Consider the following 20,967-nt stretch of genomic DNA (forward strand, 5'->3'; position numbering starts at 1 on the left):
GTTAGCCTGCTCTGACTTAGCTTGATACACTAAAAATTGCTGTTTCCATCTTTTGGCTTCACAGACTGAATTTATGTTTCGAGATAATCTTTGCATACTCCCGTCCAGACTGGTAGATGGTTCGGTTTAGTGTTTCATCCTCAAAGTCTACATGGTACAATCCAAAACGGACGCTGTATCCATCGGCCCATTCAAAGTTGTCGAGCAGCGTCCATGCAAAGTAGCCCCGGACATTGACTCCATCTTCATTTATCGCTGTAAACAAACACATCGTTAATCTACTAAAAATTGTTTGGGTTTGAGAAAATATTGAACAGTTAACTTTGTGTTGTGCAAACTTTCCAAGATTAAAGCTAAATTTTCCTTTCCTATTTCATTTTATTTGAATTCTGTACCATCTTAGAAACAACTAGTAAAGCTCCTGAATTCAGCATAAAACTTTCAGGATCGTCACAATTAAAAAAAAATGCAGCAATTGGCCAGAAGGCGGTGCCAAACGTAGTTGTAGTATTCATCTTCGTTTCAGTTCCTTGGCACTTGGGTGTAAGAATTAAACTTTAGTTTTGTTTTTATGAAAAAAGTTAAAAAACAAATGCATAGCTAGTTTGTTTGCCTATCAATGTTGCTTTAAGTAAATCAATTTTTAATCAAACTTTTCAAGTTATCCAGTGGATCTCCCACCAAATTTTGTATCAAACTTCTCTTGGTGCACAGATGCTGGTGTTTATGAAATCATGATTCAAAAATTTAACTAAATTGTTAAATACATAATAAGTGGTAAAGCTGTATGAAAGGTTTAATATCATAAACAATACTTAATTTAAGACTAATCTCAAAGCATTAATCATTCTCTATCGTTCTGGACTTTTTTCATGCCCACTAACAGTGACTTTTTAGCTCTTTACCAACTTTTACCTTTACCAACTTCCAAAATGGTGTCCTTGTAAAACTTTGATCGTTGATCATCCTCAATTTGCAGCAGCCCCACCTGAGAGAAGCCGTTCTCTGTGATGTAGACTGCTGGGTTGTTAAATGTCTCCTGCAAAGTCACGGGGCAAAATATTATCGTCAAACAAGGCATCTCAGCTGTCAGACATTCCAGACGGAGACAGATTGGTCTACAATGTGCCGTTTAGCTGCATTTCAGCTGTGCCAAGCTCAAACTAATGGCCTGTGACAAGTCACAACAGCAGGAAATTGCAATTGCAAACACTTTCAGCAAAGTAACAGTTTCATTCAATGTGACAGCACTAATGAACCATCAATGTGTTTCTGGAGGTGTTAAGGGGAGATTACTGCTCAGAAAATCGATATCAAGACACTAAACAAATGTCGGTGTAGTTTGGTTGAAGGCCATTTGTCTTCTTGTTGCTCAATTCAGTTTGATGCCAAGAGGGAGAAAAAAGAAAAATGACTTCACATTTTATCACATTTCATCAAACTGAATTTAAATAAAGGACTAGACATATGAAATGAACCCTCAAGATGAATCAGTGCTTAAAGGTATACCTTGATATACTTGAGAAGTTTCCTTAAACCATCTGGCACGACAGCAAGCCAGGACACACCGCAAATAGGCCAGGATGGGTCTAAAACTTCTCCTGCGTCTCTGTCGCTCTTCATGCACAACACATTTCCGCGGCCCTCTCCTTGCTTCACTTTTCGAGATGTGTAGTAGTTCAACGCAAAGAAGTCAGCTGTGCCCAAAACTGTGGGTTCATCCTTGGAGAAAATGGGCAGTCTGGAGGTGCCATTGTATCCTTGTTTCTTACTTTCTGAATCAACAGCAGATCGCATAATTTCTGGATAATCTCCGGTTACAAACACAGGCCAGGAAAACCACCCGAGGGTGAACGCAAGGTAACGTTCAGTTGCAGCACTGTCCTCTTTGCATTGTGTGTCTAAAGGCTCAACCCAGTCACTGTTGATAGCCAGAGACACCCAGCCCTTCTGCGCTGTCCTGTAGTCAGAGTTGTAGCTGTGCCAGGCCATGGAATGGGCACGCAGCATGTTATGGCCCACCAGGTAAGCGGTAACCCCCGGTTCTTTCAACCCTGGAGCATGGATGCCATCTTCATGGCCCAGTTTGGCGCAGACATACGGCTCATTGATAGTGATCCAGAGTTTGACACGGTTGCCAAACGTTTGGAAGCAAAACTTGGCATAGCTGTCAAATAGGCTCGCAATACTTGGAGACTTCCAGCCACCCTGGTCTTGGAGAGCTTGAGGCAGATCAAAGTGGTAAAGTGTGACCATGGGTGACACGTTACAGGCCAGCAAATCATCTATCACCTTGTTGTAGTATTGCACACCTGTTGGAAACATGACTATTACTTGTTTGCAGAAAAAAAACAATTTTGTATCCATAAAAACACATTTTTTAATTCCCTCTGTTTTGGGTTCAAACATTTCATTGATCTGTTGGCCAGAATCTGTAGACATTATTAGACAAACTAACTTGTCTTTCAAATATGATGGAGAATACAATATGAAAGGTATAATTTATTAAAAATAAAATTAGAAAGACAGTGGTTAATGCTATTGTTACCAGTCATCTGATTGCTGCTGTTTAGTTGTAATGTTTGATTACTCAGTTTTTTTTCACAAAGCAACACCTGCAATCGCCTTTCCCCTATATTTTAAAACACTTCCATCAGGTTTTGTTAGCATTAAGTTTCTTCTTGGGTTTTTATTTATTAGACATGGTGCTATTAGCACTTATCTTTTTGCAGTGATTACTCTCTGTTTTTGAAACAGACAACCACTATCTGAGCAACCCATCCTGAGTAATGATGCTCGTGGGAATATGGTTTAAAAAAAAAAAAGAATCCTAAAAGTACCTTTTTGGTTGACATGTTTTGTAGTCCCATCTGGCAGAAGGCGGGACCAGGAAAGCGAAAAGCGATAGTGTGTCAGTCCAAGCTGCCGGATACACCCCAGGTCCTTCTCCCACAGCTCATAGCTGTTACAGGCAACATCTCCACTCTGGTCCCCAAACACTCTGCCTTTCTCATGACAAAATGTGTCCCAGATACTCGGTCCCTTGCCGTCTGCCTGCCAGCCACCTAGATGTGAACAAAACAATTGTTTCATTTTTTTTTAAGTAGGTCTATGTAAGATTATGACATTGAAAGAATACTAGTGATGTTTCTTTTGGCAGCAAAGATTCTCTGTAGGTTTTAGTCATGGTGACAGTGTGTCTAGTAAATCTCCTGTAAGATTTATGGCTTAATTTTTGGGGTATTTTTTTTCTTCCACACATAGTTGGATGCAGACACTTATGTATGCCTGCATCAGTGGACCTGTGAGTTGTCTTCTGTGTACTCATTTAACATCAGCTATGACTGTTAATGATGTCAGTGTTATATTCAAAGGACAACAGAATTGTAGTGTTGAACACTGTCATTAAAAGTAGCCAGGAAAACAGAAACTACCCCACTTTATTTTAGACTTTTATTATGCTCAGTTCAGCAACAAACATACAGCTAGAACGTTGCCAGTTCACCCACTTTCTAACACAATTCATAACCCTCATTGTGTTTACTCACCTTCTACTTGATAAGCAGCAGTTCCCGCCCCCCATGCAAAGTCGCGTGGAAACATGTCAGATTAAAGCAGTTCCAATACTTCCTTCGTTTCCTGTTTCTCTAAACTGCGAGGCTCTGGTACATCTTACATTTGACGTCGTGGTTAGACGGCTCCGCCATGCGACCAGGAAACACTGCTAAATGAGGCGTTGAAGTCGCGTGGAGTTTGTTTAGTACAACATTTATGAGGAGTTGAAGGAAACTGAACCTACGGGTAAAACTACGTGGGTGCTATTTTTAAATATTATAGAGATAATAGTTTTTTGGTTACAGGGTTAGTCTGTCGATTTTTTTTTCTCAAAAACTGAACCTGGAACTTGAGAGCTCAAATTCTCCGAGGCCCCTTGAAAGCAGCACATGAAGCGGCAGCCCAGCTTGATAACGTCTCGCCTGAACGTCAAGTTTGAGCTGCAAAGATAACTCTGATTTTACTATTGTATGATATAGTGAGATTTTTATTGTCTTTTTAAAATGCATGTTAAGATAAGAAATGTTAATGACAAAAAAAATAATTAGGCTGTGGAATTTATGTAGTTTTAAAAATGTTTTGCAGTATCTCATTCCTGGCTGCGACAGTCTACCAGACTGAGAGCATGCAGTCAAACAGGACTTTGTTCGCTTTAAGTAACTGTGTGTCATTCTGCTACATATATCAATGTGACGTATTGTATATATGAGGACAAAAAAAAAGGTTAAAGGTTGCTCGTCAAAGTCAGTCAGTCCACACATGCTTTGATAACAAATGGACCAGTGGGGGTCAAAGCATAATGGCTTTAGGGTTTATGTTTCCTGACCTGTGATCCCTTTGGTGCTATCCTTTGGCTTATTTTCCGTAGAGTGAAGTGAATCACTTGGCTGGATCAAAACAAAGACATGGATTTATAGCTAAAGGGCAAGATCAGCCACATCAAACATACATTCGTGGTCTGTCAGTGTGGCACACACTGAATTGAACACAGTTTATGGTAAAGTTATAATATATGATAAAGAGGATTATGAGTTAAAAATATTTCAGAGTAAAAGGCTAATAAAAGGGTCATAATACTTAGTGTTATTTTGTTTTGGGTTTTGGCCTGTATATTTTGAGGAACACTTTTATTCGTGAAACTATCGTGGTTTAATGCACGTGAAGTGCTTTAAACAACAGTTTCTTTGCATTGATTTAGTTTCGAGGTAGTGTTTTAGCTCTTATTTTGAAGAACCTATTTTGAAGCTTTCTGTTTATTGTGAAAAAAAACATTTGCATTAAGTGGGATCACGCTTGCAAACTTAATATAGTTTGAGTAATTTCCAAAACAGAACTTGGGGGTGCAGTATGTTAAGTTTCTCCAGCTGAGCTTTTATTTTGAAAATCCAACAGGATACGGTTTTAATGTTCTCCGTCTTAACAACAGTGGCTTCCGAGGCAGGACCATGGGAAGAGGACTTTCCAGTGGATTGGGAACTGCTTTGAACATGTAATAAAGACACGGTGGAGTAAAAAGAGACAGAGTAATTTGTTGGATATTTTTTTAAGCGACGTGGATTCTTTTACTGACTTTGATTGGAGCGTTTGGAGCACACTTTGAGCTTAAAATGCGCTGTTGTTAGCGCTTTTGTGTTTCTTTTTTGAGTAATTTCCTGTCGGTGCCTGGGGAAGAAGATAGGGGAAAGTTTCCTCTCCCTCTATCAGTCTTTTACACTGTCCAAAGTACTGGAAAATTGTGTGAGTGCTTAAAAAAGCTTGCAGTTTTTTTTCTGAACTTACTATGGAAACAATGGGAATAAAGGAGCCGTCCCCCGTGGAAAAGACAACACTGTGAATCGGTCCCACGCTTTGAGCAACAAAGGAAACATCTCAGCAACTGGAGAAGTTATTTACCAAGCAGCTAGCACACGCAGCATTCAATAGCTGAGGTTTGGTTGAGTTAAAGAAAATGAACACACCGCCAGCATGGAAAGGGAATAATAAGTGAGTCGCTGGCTAACAAAGAGGGGAACCTCTCTCCGTCGGACTGAGCAAAGGGAAAGCCTTGCGAGCAATGGAGGAGGAAGGCTCACTTGAGCCGAACAAGATGCTGGAAAGGGTCTCGTTTCTGTCTCACGTCGGGTCTGGATTTAAGACATATTTTTCATAACAGAGCTGCCGAGGATCATTTTCAGGATCTGTGCTGTTTAGCATCAAAACATTCATTTCTCTGCCAATGCTGCAGTGGTTCTGTGGTCGTGTGTGAAAATGAGGGTGGATCTGTTGCAGTTGTTTGTGGTTTTGCTGCTCTGTGGCGGTGCTGGCTCGGCGGTATCATCTGATTGCAAATCATATGATGAACGCTCGAAAAGTGGTGGGAAAAGCCTGCAGTCCGACAGGAGGGTGGTGTGCAGCAACATGGAGCTCCATCAGGTGTTACCCCCGGAGTCATTCCCCAACAGGACGGTCACACTGTGAGTATTCATGCATCCATTGCTTCTCAGCTGTTGTTGGAAGTCATCAGTCCTGCCTCTTAAAACAGTTGCCTTCGCAGTTCATTCCTATATGTGAACAATTCTTTTCACCTATTTTATTTTTTATGCAAACCAAAATACAGAATTTGCTTGAAGTATCTCATTTTATGTACCAGTGACTTTGACTTAACACGCTTTTGTGATCTTCAACTCTACTCACACTACAGTCCAGTTCTTCAAAGTAAAAGATGGCCTCATGACTTAAATGAACTTGTCATTTCATTCTTGCATCACCCATCTTACTTACAGGAAGCACAAAAACAGTCTGATATAGGTTTATAATGCACATTTTTTTTGTCACAAACTTGTCTTCCTGTGACATATCTCTGTGTATAGCGTTTAAAATCAATAAACACATGTCAATATAACTCACAAAAAGCCAGAAATTCAAATCCATGCATCTGCTACACTTGTGCTTTGTGGTGGTGATGAGTGATGGGGGGAAATCTGAGAATACCAGGGCAGGGTGCAGGAGCAGAAAGCAAATAATAGACTCCAGGGAGGGAAAGAAAGAAAACTGTTTGGTAAGTTGAGTAAGTGTGCGTGTTTTAACCTGTTTACCACAAACTGCATGCAAACTCTTAAGTACCTCTAAAGTCATTAATAGTTTTCAAACATGTAAGTGCATTGATTTAGTGCAGAATTGCTTCACTTCTTTGACTCAATAACACATTAATTGCTTCATTTTTCGAAGAAATACCACACTTGTTACATTTTCTCATATATAACATTTTCACATATAAAATGTCTTTGTAAGTAGCAAGACAGGATTGTATAACAATACAACTGCCGTAAAATGATAAGGGACCAAACTTGTAGTTTTCAGATAAAAAACTATTGCACCATTCAATTAACAAACCAGCAACCCGCCAATGAACAAACCAACCCACTTACCTTTCCATCCGTCTTCCATACACCCATAAATCTGCTAACTCAACCAAAATGACAAACAACCAATCCATTCATTCAATCTTTCAAACGTCCATCTATTCAACCAGCAAACCAAACATCCATTCACTGATCAAAACAACAAACCAATCGTCCAACAATCTTTGGGTTTAGGTTTATTTGTTTCGCACATATTTGCAAAAATGTTGAGAGGAGTGAACAAAGCCTAATTGGCTTGTCCAAGAATTCTCCCCTTTCATCCAACAAATAAAGCCAAACATCCACCCATCACCCAGCCACCCTTTTAATTCGTCTATCCATCCATTTTATTATGATCCTACTTAGGGGTAAGGGGATTTCTGTTGTCTCCAGAAGTTTGGTTACACCCTGAACATCTGGTCGTTTCAGTAAGTATTGTGTCTGCTTGAATTAATTTTAACACAGTAACTAAAAACGTTGCTGTTTCTATTGTCCAGATCATGGGATATTTTATTGCAGTGAAAAAAAAACAACTTGAGCAACAGTAAACAGTATCCTGTTTTGCAGTTGTCCTTGTTTTCTCTTCATATACTCAATTCATGGCTTTCTGTTTTCCCCATGAAGTGCTCAGAAGTCGTTCACTAAGCCGACAGTCTTGTCCTCCTGTTTGCCTTATCTGTCTGTCTTCACTGAGCTCGGGGAATGTCATTTTGTTTTGACAGCAATGTTTTGGGGGTCGAGCCAGGTTTTGTCAAGATTTAGCATTGAGCTAAAGGAGCACTGGAATATGGAGGATGGCCTCTGGAGAGCTCTACAGATGTAATTAGAGAGCACAGACAGACGGCAGTGGAACTCTCTGGAATGTTTTTTCTGTCCCTGGATTTTTCTACTCAACCATTTCAACAAAACAACAGAAAAACTGCTCAAGGGGAATGTTTTAAAGTCAGAAGCCATCGTTTAAAATAAAAACTTCAAAGACTAGTCTCTTTTTGATAATAGATAAAGGCTTTTGAGTGGATATGTTGTAGCCCAAGTTGGCTGCTTGCAAGTTTTTGGGAGGTGATTTATGACCTGGAAAATCAGCTAACCCACTCCTGAGGTTAGGTGGTCCTGTTTTATGGCTCTCCTAGCTCCCTGTGGTGGGATTGACCAGAGCCAGGACGCAGCTGGTCGGGTCTACAATAAACTGAAGCAGGGCCCTGAGAAAGTCGTCTCAGTTTTTAAAGCCCCGTTTCCACCAGTATTAGATCAATACAGTCTGGATCAGTTAAGCCTGATCCTATTTGCGTTTCCGTGCCCTCCCGTTGTAGGCAACATGTAACATAGCCGCGTCAGTTGCGTAATAGCGTGACGCCATAGCAGCGCAACACAGTGTACCCCACTAACAAATCTAATAAATCTAATGAAGAAGAAAAACCCAAAACAGTAAAAAGCAAGGATAGGAAACGTCCAGCAATTCATCTTCTTTCTGAATTTCCATGTGGCTCTTTGTTACAAGGAGCAACTAAGCTTTGTTTAGAGAAGACTGTGTGCCACCAGGCAAAATACAGCTGCTGTTGAACAGTAAGTGACGATTCTTCCAACCAGTCAACTAGACATGCATCGATCGATTGGCAAGGCCAATCGATCGATGCCGATTTCCTTAATTTTGGGAGACCGGTGATCAGAGATCGGTGATCAGCCCATCCTTGATATGAAACTGATTTTATGTACCTCCGAGAAGGTCTGACAGCCAGCAATTGTTGCTTTTTGCTCTGAGATCTAAAACTCAGGATACTTTATTAGTTGTTTAAGTTAAAATGTAAAGGTTTTATTGTTTCAAAGGTATTGTTCAATGACATAGAAATTGGTATAGGCAGGTCAGGCTTCTTAAAGATTGGTGATCAGCCAGAAAATTGTGATCGGTGCACCGCTACAATCAACGGTCCATCTTCCGGGATCAGGTCTGTTTAGTCTGGCACTCCAGCAGAAGGGTCCCAAAAAGTGGGACATTTTGTCTCTGTTATTTGGGGATCTGTCCAGGGATTGGTCAGTAGAAATGCCAACAAATGTGTGCTGTATTAAAACAAACCAAAATGTCCCACTTGGTGGAAACAGGGCTCAAAATTGCAATCTTTTAATTCACCTTGGAGAATCCCACCAAGTGTAAAGAAAGATGGTAAATAATGTTCTCTAATGGCCAGAATATGAACTCCAGAAATCTCAAGTATTTCATTTCAGAGATACCCAGCCTTTTTGTTTTCATCTGCTCCTAGCTTTTAATTCACCAGACTCTAATGCTTTCTGGTATTTGTTCACTTGCCTCAGTAGAGAAAGAACGGATGATGCATTCTCTGCATTTGTGCTCACCAAATGATACCACATGCCAAAGTAATCCGAGAGGAAATGACACAAATGTGTTTACGCCTGCCTGTTCTCCCCTGTCAGTGTAGGCCCCTGGATAAAACTTCAGGCCTTGTCTTTAACCTCCCATGGAGGGATAAATCTGGTTGTGTGAGCAGTCTTTATGGGTGTGTACATGAGCATTTATATCTGTGTTCCTGTGTACATACTTAGCAGACAGGATCAGCCTATATTTAACCCCTCTGTGCTCTCCCAGCTCATATTTCTTTCTGTCTTGCTCTTCTTTGGTGTATTCAGGATCTGTTCACAGGAACACCTGGATTGGACAGAGCAAATAAGCGCACCTGGTGTTGTTCCCCCCACAGTGCTGAGCGGCGCAGGATTAATGTCAGGAAGAAAGCAGGGATTTCCTCCCTCGCTGCAGGAAAAGCAAGCACAGTTTGATGACACATTAGAGTGCAGTTAACTGTCGTGTTTCACAGCAGTGCAAAGTGGAGGCCGTGTCTGGTTTCCTCAGGACTGCACTTCCTAAAAGCCAGGCCTTTGGAAATGTTTTTCTTCCATCCAAATAGTTTCTTGTTGCATTAGAAATTATCCTGAAGCCTATGGCCTATTTTCTATTGAACCACTTTATATGGGAAAAAAACAAAACAGGATTTCGATGTAAGTCATAAATTACCAAGAAAAAGTCTGAGTACAACATTGAAGTCATATAGTAACATAAATAAAGACCTCGTTTTATGGGAATTACTGATATGTAAGAGAATGAGGTCCTCGTTTTATACCAGAAGATTAGCCTAGATTAGCTTTTAGATTAGTGAAATTGTACATCAGTATGATTTCCATAAATAACTGAATACATGATAAGAATCGAGATTCATCATCAGCCGTACAAGAAACTGAATCTGGTCTGAAGACGGACTGGTTGATAGGCAGCCTGTGCACGCTTCAGCTACCTCTGTCTCCAGCTGTTGAGGATAACTTTAAAATGTGGTTCATGTTTCCGATTTTGGAGCAGATTTTATGTTACTTTGGTTTACACAGAGCTCACACCAAGCATGTCATTGAGACTTCTTTCTGGTACATTTAAAACTTCATCCCCTTAAATCTAAATTTACAACTTTATGCTTGAATTTTCCAGAATTCATTCATGGAATTTTTTTTTTTTTATTCCTTGGTGTGGAGCCAATCCACAAACCTCTTACAGCCTGTGCTGAAAAGTAATTCAATAAACAAGTGGTATCAGGAAAGTTATTTGCCAAAGAAAGCCAAAACTGAGGGTGAACTCATGAATTGTGCTAAATAAGGGGTGCAAGTTTACCTGAGTGGATAAAACCATGTGCCCTAAACCTGCAGACATCACTACCCAGGCTTTTATAATGTTAAAAGGTATTGAACCTAAAACAAAGGGACAGCATAAAAAAGATTGCCTTCCAGCTATAAAAAGAACAAAGGGTTTTTTTTTTAAGAATGAGATTTGTTTTTGTGGGTTCAAATCCTCCTGTAAACACAGACACATTACTTTGGAACGCAGCGGTCTTTCCATCAATCATCGCTATTTATTCTTCCCAACATTCAAAGCTACTGTGCCACGCAGGGCGCCTTTGAAGTGCCTGTGTAACCAGACCACAGTTGCCTGCTGTCATGCATGTCCTGAGAGGATTTGTGCTTGTTGCTTTTTAGACGAGCCACCGGTCTAAAGGACTGCTCCTGTGGTATTCATTGTAGCTCTGCAGTGTTTGCAGAAGAAAGCAGAATCCCAAAGGCGAGGCACTGACAGCTGCAGATGAAGTCAGGTTGCAGCCTTTTCATTTTCTTAGACCTGTTGAGCTCTGACTCTGCCAGGTTGCTGCAGGTCTGGTTTAATCCCAGGCTAGCATTTGGGTTTAGCGCGCAGACATGAGCTAAGGCTGTGTAATGCCTCTACGTCTGTGTTCATTTGACAACTCATCTGCTTTGTCATCCTGGTGTTTGTGTGGTGGATCATTTGGCTCACAAAGATGATAGTTGCATACTTTTCTCTACTGGCCTGCAGGATGTTGAAGAAAGATATTGCACAGTTTACTAAAGGGCATCAAAAAACAAAGGTTGCCATTTGAACCTCAAGAGCTCAGTTCATTCATAATTTTGAAATATAATGATGCTAACAATTCTCTTCAAGCTTTTGTCCACTGATACCATTATTATCCTGCTATATACTACTTGTTCAGAAAGCACAGGCAGTGTTAGGTAGAAGCAGTTTCTACTTCCTGAACCACATAATTTCATTTATTTAAGCATTTCTGCACTTTTTGCATTAAAATTTGTAACATATCACATATAAGCATTGTTCTTGTAATGGCCTTAACCACTCATTAATATTGGCCCGACCGTACACCGATTGTACTTTTAAGCACAGGAAAAACAAAAAACCTTTCAATATTTTCCACCCTTTTAAAAGAAACTCTTCATTCTTGGATTCCTTTTGGACCAAAACGTTCTGGATAATTGTCAGAACTATATTGGCAAGCCAAAGTGCCTCAACCACTGGACCAGTTCCTTCTTTCCACCTGAGCTAAGGCTCACTTTTCCATCCAGTATATTCAGAGGAAGTTACTCTAGAAGGGTTTTTATGAGCCTGAAACTTCTTTGAAAACCTGCTGAGGGTTCCAGCTCTCTGCTCTTGGGATTGTCTATGAAAGTCTTCTGATATAAAGAAGGTGTTCAGGGAGCATCAGTTGGATTTGTCCTTTTATTTCATATAGTGGCTGACCATTTGAAGTCCCACTATGAGTAGTGTTCTTATAGCCAAAGGCAAATTCCTTCCAAGGTGTATTTTCTTAAGTGACAAAGAACTTGGGACTCCCCTACGTGGTGTCATATTTATTCACTTTGAAGGGAAGATGAAATCTAGGCTAATGCATTTTACATTACATCATGACTCATTGCAGAAATTCTGCTCTCAAACTCAGCGCATTTCATAAAAGTCGCTGAGATTTATAGCACCAGTGTCAGGGGACAGGATGTGAGATTTTGTAGGATCCCCCCTAAAGCTTGTTCCTGGCTTGAGCTAAAGCAGGTCTTATCTATGCATCAAGATAAGAACGACTCCCCTCCGCGGTGGTTTGAGGCCTCGCCTGAAGAAATTCCAGACAGCTCCTCAGCCGAGAGGCTGCAGGCCAACGTCCAGGGACAGACAGACGGTCAGGAAGCGGGCCGTCTGGGTGCAGACGTCCTGAAGGCAGAGGGGATGCTCCTGGTTAAATTGCTGTGATCTCCCTGCAGATTTAAGGCTTATATATATCTTCATTGCTGGAAGATAATGCTGGTATTTCTGTCTTACTAATCAAAGCACAGTTAACTCACTGAGGTCACACTCCTGTCATGAGGGAGAAGGAGGGACAGAACGGAAAGAGGGCAAGGACGGAGTTCAGGACTTTCTAGATAAATCTCTTTCACTGATTTATTTTGACTGAGACTTAAAGTCACGAGCCTGGGGATGTGTATTTGCACTGCTAGATGTAAATGTCTCCTCAAATTGTTTTGTTGTTTACTCATTATCTATTCTCTAAACCTGATTTCAAGACTTTCCACGGAGTGAAATGGCCTGTGTTCCACCTCAGATAACTCTTCTCTGTGTTTGTCCTTTGGCCTACATGTGATTGCTCTACTTGGCTATTAGGCTTTTCTTGTTGTCATATTTTCCTGTCACTGAATTTCACAACTTGTTTTTCTGATCTTGTTCTTCCACTATAAATTGGCTGGTGGTGCGAACTTTTGTGGCTTGAAATACTGACCTCAAAAATTGATGCGAGGGAGTTTCTCTCAATTTGATGGTATTTTGATGTTTGTTGACTTCCTGTAAAATCATCTTGATTTGACATCTTACTTTTTGAGCGTCAGTGATCAACTGTGACAGCCAAACAATTTTAGCTTCTTTAGAGTGTATTGTTGACTTTCTGTTGAATGTGGAATGATTTCCACAGTCACACAAGCCGCATGTCAAACTGGTATTCTAACTATTCCCCGGTTTAAATGAGGCTTTTGTAACCAAGTCATGGGAGTCCCAGCATCTCTGGCTATGTCATCAGATCATGTGAGCATGAAATGATAAAACTAGCAGCCTTGTACTTCACCGGGTTTTAACATCTGCTTTATCAGCACCCAGAAGCACACAGGCACTGTTTGTGTGTGCTCTCCTTGAGCGGCAATGGGCCAGGCTGCAAATCTCCAATGAGCCTCCACCGTCCAACCCTGTAATAAAACAACCCCTCAACACCCCATAATGACTCCAATCTGGCCTCGGGTTGTGGGTGCCACTAGCATGTATGTCACCCACAACATCCCCTCCTCGCTGGCCAGGAACACATGCTAACCACAAGTCCCTGCTTGTTTTTTTTTCTGCTGCCTGGTTTGCCAGACCCTCAGGGACTAGTTTGGGAGAAAGACGGGAACCTGCACAGAGTTGGCTGACGAAAGTGGACTGTTAATTTGCAGCGAGTATAAACTGAATCAGCCTGTTCAAAACAAGGGGAATAAACGGAATAATAAAACTGGTTTACTGCCCAGGGAGGAAGCAATCAAGAATTCACACTCTGAATTGGATGTTTTCTCAAGCTTACTTTTATTTTTGTGCTGTTAAAGCTGGAATCAATTTCAGGAAATATGCTTGTTTTGGAATGCCTGGCAACAGTTGTGCCTTTTTATTCAGGGACTTTTATTTATTCTGTGCATTTGAGACTGAAATAATCAGACACTTTATTTTAATTTTTTAAGATAACATCATAAAGTTTGCTGTTATAACTCCCGTCTGCTACTCCACAACATTGATTCAATTTTCTTTTTCCAATTTACTCTTTACTAGTTTATTCAAGAGCCACAAAAATGACTGTGGTACTACAGAGAGCCACGTCGCACACGGGGTCTTACAAACACACTTCCTCTCACACATAAACAAAATGAGATAAAATGAAAATCAATACATTTCCAATTTTCAAAGCGAGGTTTATTGTGTTTATGTGTTTAAATTCGTACTAGAGAAAAGAAACTGAAACTTAAGTATCAATCCCAACTGTTCCCAACGTTGGCATCCAGACATATATAGTTTAGATTGATCGGCACACCACTACTCTTAACTATATATATTTTTTAACGAATGGATCGAAGAGCCACACACCGAAAGGCAAAGAGCCACATGCGGCTCGCAAGCACAGGTTGGCCACCCCTGATCTAAAGGATGATGAAAAGAACCGGTAAAACTTAGCTTTGCTATTTCTTAGCACCAAAAGTTTGTGCAGTGTTGTTCTTACAAAAATCTCCAATCCTATCCCAGCTGCTAGAAATCAAACTACAGTGTGTTTACCTCTACAAGTCAAACCTGTTTCAGCGACAGATCACACTTTATCTCAGTCTGGCTCAGTCTTTCTAGCACTCAGATGCTGCCAATTAAACATGAAAGCAAATACTCGGCTCAAGTTCAAGTTGTTTCTCTTCTGATCTCTTCCTGGCTGCTGTAAACATTTTGTAACTGGAAGCTAAGATTGGCGAGAGGACAAAGAGTGAGCATTATATCGTTATCTGTCGACAAGTAGCAGTATGGCAGCATTCCACTTGTTGAAAAAGACACTAGACCCTTTTTTCAGGATTTAATTAGCTTGCATTCCTTGCTGATGTCCTGAGTGCTGTGACTGCTTCTATTTATGACAGGTCTTGCTATTTGGCACACATTCAGTGTAGGTCAGTGTAAGACTGGACTGAGTGTAATAAGGTGACAAAAACACACTATTGACTGCTCCTCAGATATGAAACACTACACACGGTTGTTAGCAATACATTATTCAAACAACAAAAAAATGCTCTCATTTGTGGACATCATTGTGAAATTCCAAGTAGTCGCTTTTGTTTGTTGCTTTGCGTTTATACGTTTTTCTTCTTTCCACAGAATTTTAAACAACAATAAGATTCAAGAACTCAAAAATGGATCATTCTTTGGATTGTTCGCTCTGGAAAAATTGTAAGTCCTGATTTATTTTTTCTTGTCTGATGTTATTTCTGTCATGTCGAACGTGTTTGATGTGTTTTCTTTGATGTGTGTCTGTTTTTCTCTTTTTACTTTAGCTCTCTGTACAGCACTTTATTTGCAGCTGTGGTTGTTTTAAAGTGCTTTATCAGTAAAGTTGGTTGGTTTTCTGGTTGGTGCTGAAGAAGTAAAGTTAAGATTCGCTCATTATTCAGAACATCCTAAAGGTCATACTAAAGACCCATATTATGCTCCTTTTCTGTAGTTTAATATGGATCATTGATGTCTCTATCAAACGGTAGTAACATGTTTTGGTCCACATTTCCAGGGTCCCAGGTTTGTTGGCGGATGGTTTGTAATGGGCCTGGATTCAGGACCAGTCTATTCTCTAGCCCTCTGTTGTACTGTCCAAAGTTGGAAAAGCAGTCGGCCGTGAAGTGACTAGCACACACATGCACAGTTTTACTGAGTGTAGCTGGCACATTTCCTTGATTAATGAACTCTAGCCACTTAGTCTTGTCTTCTTCTGAGATGGGAAGCTTGTGCATGGAACTATGTGGCTGTTTACAGCCAAAAACAAAGCAGTGATGGCTCTTCAACTTTGGCATTCCTCTACCCGCTGCTGGAGAGATTTCTTTCCAGCAGTGGGGAAAGAAATGGACGGGGAGGGGGTTCAGGGGTATCTGCTCCGGTGGACCAATCAGGTCAGACTTGCTCCTGATTGGTCAAAAAAGGGAATCGCTGACGTCGGCAAATCCCCAAAATCCAAACAGCTCGTTTTAGGTCAGGATTTTACATTCACAAGCACTACTAAGGACAGGTTGTGTCATTAAATGTCACATTTTGTGGGCTGGGAGGAAAGCCAAAGACCCACAAATTTCACTAAAAGACTTACAGAAGTGATTTTTGCATAATATGGGACCTTTAAACTGAAATTCAATTTTGATGTTGAACTTTAAGCTTGGAAAACCAATGACAGACTCATAAGAGAACTAATCTTGGCTTGAAACCTTGACAGGGTGAGCACCTTGTCATGTCTTACCCTGGCAGGATTCTCAGGCTGCTCTCGCATCTTTGTCCAATGACTGTCATTATTTCCCAACTCAAGATACGAGACAGAAACTAACATTTTTTCACAGTGTCAACAGGCAGAGGTGAAATCTGATTCAGTTTTGTAGTTCAAACTGACATGAAGTGCCTAATCACGTTGCTTGTGGTGGTTTTCACCTCCCAGTTCCCAAATACCTCAACAGTGTTTATGTTCTACCCACCGTGCATTAGCAGGAACCATCTATCACTCCTCAAGCGAAGCCTGGAGTCAGAGTTTTGTATGAAAACACACACGTGGGCTTCATGCCAGCGCAACATCCAGGTCATAGAAATGTAAAGGCATGCACACAGCACTTAACCCCAGAAAAGACTTTCAGTCTATGAAGGAAGACTGAGGATGGAACTCTAGAAAAGCTAATTATAGGTGTAGCCCTGAGGGTTTGTTGTTGCTGCCTGGTGACATACTCTCAACATACAGCTGCCTGGGTATTCTGAGGATGGGGCCCACTTAAGAGGGGTAATATATCGGAAGCCTCATTGCTTGGAGAAGATAGAATAGGCCATAAGTCTTTTTCTTCACGGAGAATAAGATAGAGATGAAAAGGGAGCAAGATCTTATTGGTGAAGACATTTGTTGATGTATATGGGTGTGTCCTGTTGGATTCTTGGAGCCATAGAGTTCATTTATGCCATATGACTCTAACTTAGGGACTGGAATGTCATCATCTGTGTTTCCTTCCGACAGAGATTTCAACCAATTGGCTCTTGGCCTGCACACATGGGCCCGTGGGTGATTTATCGCTCCGGAATGGCTTCATGCAGATAAAATAACCAGACCATTAATGGCCCTGCTTTTACCCAAGGCTATGATAACACATGACTGAACTGATGTGGAATTCTAGGGGCATGTATCCCGTATCATTCATCTGGGTCTGGTTGAAAAGACAGGATATATTGAAGACATAGGGGGCCGAATAAGCCACATTAAACCTTGTAGTGTCAGGTCAGAAATGAGATTTTAGGCCTGAGTAGTTCCCCAGTCGTCTGATTAATCCTATGACCACTAATGATGTTAACATGCAATCTTTGGAGATTCATAGTTTGTTTATTTAAACTTTTTAAGGCTGTACTTTCTAGATATGTGTATACCCACAGGAGTTTTTCACTGGTCATAAAAAGACAGAAAAAAAGTTAATACCTACAGAGGTTATAAAGAGGTGCAAGCAGCAACAAGATAAGATGTACCACTTTAGCCACAAATGGTGCAAAAAAATACACAAACTAATGGTTCCCAAAGGGGGTTTAAGTCAGTTTTGGTGTGCAGCTGGAAACATAAAATATCAATCAGAAGATGTGTCCATCCAGACATGACAAGGGCATTTGTTTACCTTGTATGACTGCCAATGATGATGTCTGTTTTGAGATCGCAGCACATCAAAGACAGAGCATTCCCTCAAATTCACACCATGTTGGGGTTAGTGTCCTAAAGGACTGGCTATTTCCCTTAGTGTGTCAGATTCATTTTAAACAAAGATGAGCCAAACTTCATAGTGTTATTTGCAGTCCACCATGATCATTTTCTTGAGACTTTGTTTACATGCAGTGGCATGTGATATACCCTAGGGGCAACAATCAGTTTAGAAAAATGAAGCCTATGCAGAAGTGCTAAAAGTTGTTGTTGGCACACAATGTAAAGGGGTGATATTTTTTTTACTTGGTGGTTTAATAATTATTAGGACCATGTGATTGTCCAATTGGAGACGCAGCTCAAGTGACTGGCAGCGCCCTGTAGCTGTTAGAAATGAAGCTGTTTTATATAGTCTATGGATATGACTTAATGCAACACTGCAGGTCCTGGCAGCTATAAAAAATGTACACACAGGAGAATTCACACTCGGTATTTACATACTGCTTAAGAACTCGGGCTGTTACCTTAGTCAGCTCAAGATCTGACTATTGAGATGCATGTAAACAGCTCAGTCAGACTGAGAATGGACTGAGCATAGCACAATTAACACACATTGATAATGTGATTGCTTTCAGACTGTGGTTCAAAACAGCAGGACTAGATAAGTTTGGGTGTGCCTTGGCATTCAGCGTGAGCAAATTTCACCTGGAGGAGGCACTAGATTTCCATGATAAATCAGGTCACTGTGTTCCAACACAACAAACACCATGTAAAGTAATTAACACACATAGTATGTAGGAAACATAAATCAAATCAAACTTTATATATCCATCCATCATAATTAGAATGTTGCTTCCTCTTCATTCGATACACACGCAGCTTTGCTTATTAAAAAAGTACACAGTGCCACCTGTCGAAGCATGACCTTGGTAAGAAGCCTGATTCTCTTTTCTGTGTGTATACACAGGCAAGATTAGACCCCCGTTGTGACTTAACAATTGAGCTATGACCTGAGTCTGACAGCTGGGTTCATGTAAGCGTACTGACTGAGGTTCAGACCTGAAGTGAAAGGTATGCATCACCTTCAGGAATGGACAAGCCAAATAGAAATTATGTTCCAAAAACAGAAGCCAATCCTGGAACATTGAACACGCAACATCTTACCTGAGTTTCCTGGTAACTTTTCCTGCTAGTGAAATTTCCTCGTGTAGAGGAAGTGCAGAATGAAGATGTTCATATTCTGACCTGTGGGAACCTTTAAGAGCTAAACATGACTGGATGAATAGTAATATTCATTTGACTGATGAAAAAGGAGGGCTTCACACTGTAGGAACCAGCAACTTCAGGACATTTTAGTAAAAGAGCTTCTTAAAGTTTGCACATTAAAGACACAATCAGTCTTCTGTACGTCATGGTCATAGTGGGTTGTGTTGTGTTGCTTGGCATGATTTCCTGTGGAGGATGCCTGTTCTAATTTAAAGACCGTCATCTGACTGCTTGTTAATAGACCTGAAGAAGATCTCTATGTCGGCTCTTGAACTGGGTCAGTTGTTAGTCTTCAGAGCTCAGGCCATCAGGATAAACAGAAGGCTGTGTCCTGAATATGTAAAAAAGAGGAGGCTTTGATCTTCCTCAATCACTTCATATGCTTTGTCTGTGAATGGCCAGTCGATGAGGTCGTAAACTCTCCTCTGCCTGTCGTAGCATCAATCCACAGGCCAGTCTACCTCCAAAAGCAGCTCCCATTGTGCCTCGCAGACCCCGCCCACCTCCTGTCCGCCCTCAACCAGTGAAGCGAGATGGCTACACGGCTTGCTTGCTTTTGTCATTGTAATGAAGCCAAGCCAAGGCCAGAGGTGTCAGCACTACGATTCCCAAACACTCTCTGCATGCTGGAGCCTCTCTCCCTCCTTCCCAACACCTCCCCCTCCCTTCAATCACACTCCCCTTCCCTCCTCAAACTCTCAGAGCCACTTTGAATGCACTCTCCATCTTGCTTCGCCCCTCTCCCTCCTCCTCCTCTCCCCTCCTGTGTTTTTTTTTTTTCCACAAAGAAACTCTCCCTCATTTGGACTGCCTGTGTGCAGTGGTGAAGTTTGAGACAGCAGCTGGCTGTGAGTTGCCAGAGAGAAGAGGGAAGAGAATCGATTACGCCTTTCCAGCGCTCTGTGTGAAATTGTAAAGTAACTGTGGAGACCGCTGTGTTTTGTCAGGGCCAAAGGTGCCCCTGCCTGGAAATAAGCCACACAGAATCCCCCATTATCACTCTCCTCATAGAAATTGGAGCCAAGCTAGGCGGGCGTCACATGCTAATTCCTGACTAAATCCGCTGCAGTGGAGGAATGCTTATTGTGGAAAACAGAGGCAGGAGAACGGCTGCATTGTGCTGAGGAGTCTCTGGAATTAATTGCAGTTATTCATGAACTGCATAATACTAGTGAAGTAAGCATGCAAAGAAGTTAAGGATAAATATAAAGAACATTTTTTATGGATATTATTTTTACTTAATGCTCCCTTTGTTTGAAGAGTAAGCAACACAATCTGTAATTTTGTGCCTACAGCCGGACTAGTTCTGGTTTGCCCAACACTTGTCTTAAACAATGGTTGCAAACTTATCCTAGAGAAGACTGAGTCACGTAAACTGGAGAACAAACAGAAGAGCAGAAATAAAGAAAGAGGGGACAGAGTACAAAGGAGACAGAGAGAACAAAGAAACACAGGAACACTTGTTTATTTGACACAAACTATTTAGAAACTTTTAAATGGAGACCAATAATTACCACCCCATACATTCCTTAAACTCTTATTTATTGATTCATGGCAGTCCAAACCGTGCCGCGCTACTCCAATATGAACCACACTTCAGCAGGTATCACACGCGCATGGCCCGCCTACGTCACCGTGAAGCTCTGTTTACATGAAGCGCGATCTCCTCAGTCAAAACAATGAGACACAGAGAGCACTGCTTCATTTTTAGGGACTTTTGACTTAAGTTAAGTCGTTTTTGCCCGACACAGCCTTCTAAATACCCCGCTTTGGTAAAAATGATTGTCGAGAGGTGCGCTCGCGGTGATCATACGTCATGGATCACACGCGCTGTCCGCGTGCTTGTGCTCGAGTGTGAAGTCAACAGTTCCGAAGCCCACCTCTCTGATTACGCCGCAATGCACTGGGACCTGCAATTTAACCCCTCAACCAGTTCCTCAACATTTTTTTTTAAATTACAGAAATTA

At 41.2% G+C, this 20,967-nt stretch overlaps 2 protein-coding genes across 4 annotated transcripts in view; one reads left to right on the forward strand and one right to left on the reverse strand.

Annotated features, from left to right (window-relative positions):
• Window positions 1–20,967, forward strand: part of adgra3 (adhesion G protein-coupled receptor A3) — a 167,794-nt gene that overhangs the window by 125,003 nt on the left and 21,824 nt on the right. For 2 of the 3 annotated variants that reach the window (XM_074661902.1, XM_074661903.1), the window contains one exon: window positions 15,199–15,270. Coding sequence is in view for 1 of the 3 variants with exons in the window: in XM_074661901.1 (XP_074518002.1) it covers window positions 5,803–6,008; window positions 15,199–15,270 (278 nt within the window). In the remaining 2 variants the exon portion in view is untranslated. Of the gene's footprint in view, window positions 1–4,974; window positions 6,009–15,198; window positions 15,271–20,967 lie in introns of those variants that run through there. The other variant, XM_074661901.1, reaches the window with a different exon arrangement.
• Window positions 44–3,707, reverse strand: gba3 (glucosidase, beta, acid 3). The gene is made up of 5 exons (XM_074661915.1): window positions 3,549–3,707; window positions 2,841–3,065; window positions 1,510–2,312; window positions 916–1,039; window positions 44–255 (listed from the first exon to the last, which is right to left on the reverse strand). The coding sequence occupies exons 1-5, from the start codon at window positions 3,601–3,603 to the stop codon at window positions 59–61; spliced, it is 1,404 nt and encodes a 467-aa protein (XP_074518016.1). The 5' UTR covers window positions 3,604–3,707; the 3' UTR covers window positions 44–58.

Source organism: Halichoeres trimaculatus, unplaced genomic scaffold (genome assembly GCF_033239565.1).
Source record: "Halichoeres trimaculatus isolate MK-OKI-2021-1 unplaced genomic scaffold, fHalTri1.1 fHalTri1_scaffold_22, whole genome shotgun sequence".
NCBI lineage: Eukaryota > Metazoa > Chordata > Actinopteri > Labriformes > Labridae > Halichoeres > Halichoeres trimaculatus.

Excerpts from the sequence above, each read along its gene's own strand:
- gba3 (XM_074661915.1), bottom strand. The coding sequence starts at position 3,603 with ATGTTTCCACGCGACTTTGCATGGGGGGCGGGAACTGCTGCTTATCAA. Across the intron at positions 1,040-1,509 it reads AACTTCTCAAGTATATCAAG|GAGACATTTAACAACCCAGC; the intron begins GTATACCTTTAA and ends GTGACTTTGCAG. Across the intron at positions 256-915 it reads CATTTTGGAAGTTGGTAAAG|CGATAAATGAAGATGGAGTC; the intron begins GTAAAAGTTGGT and ends GTTTGTTTACAG.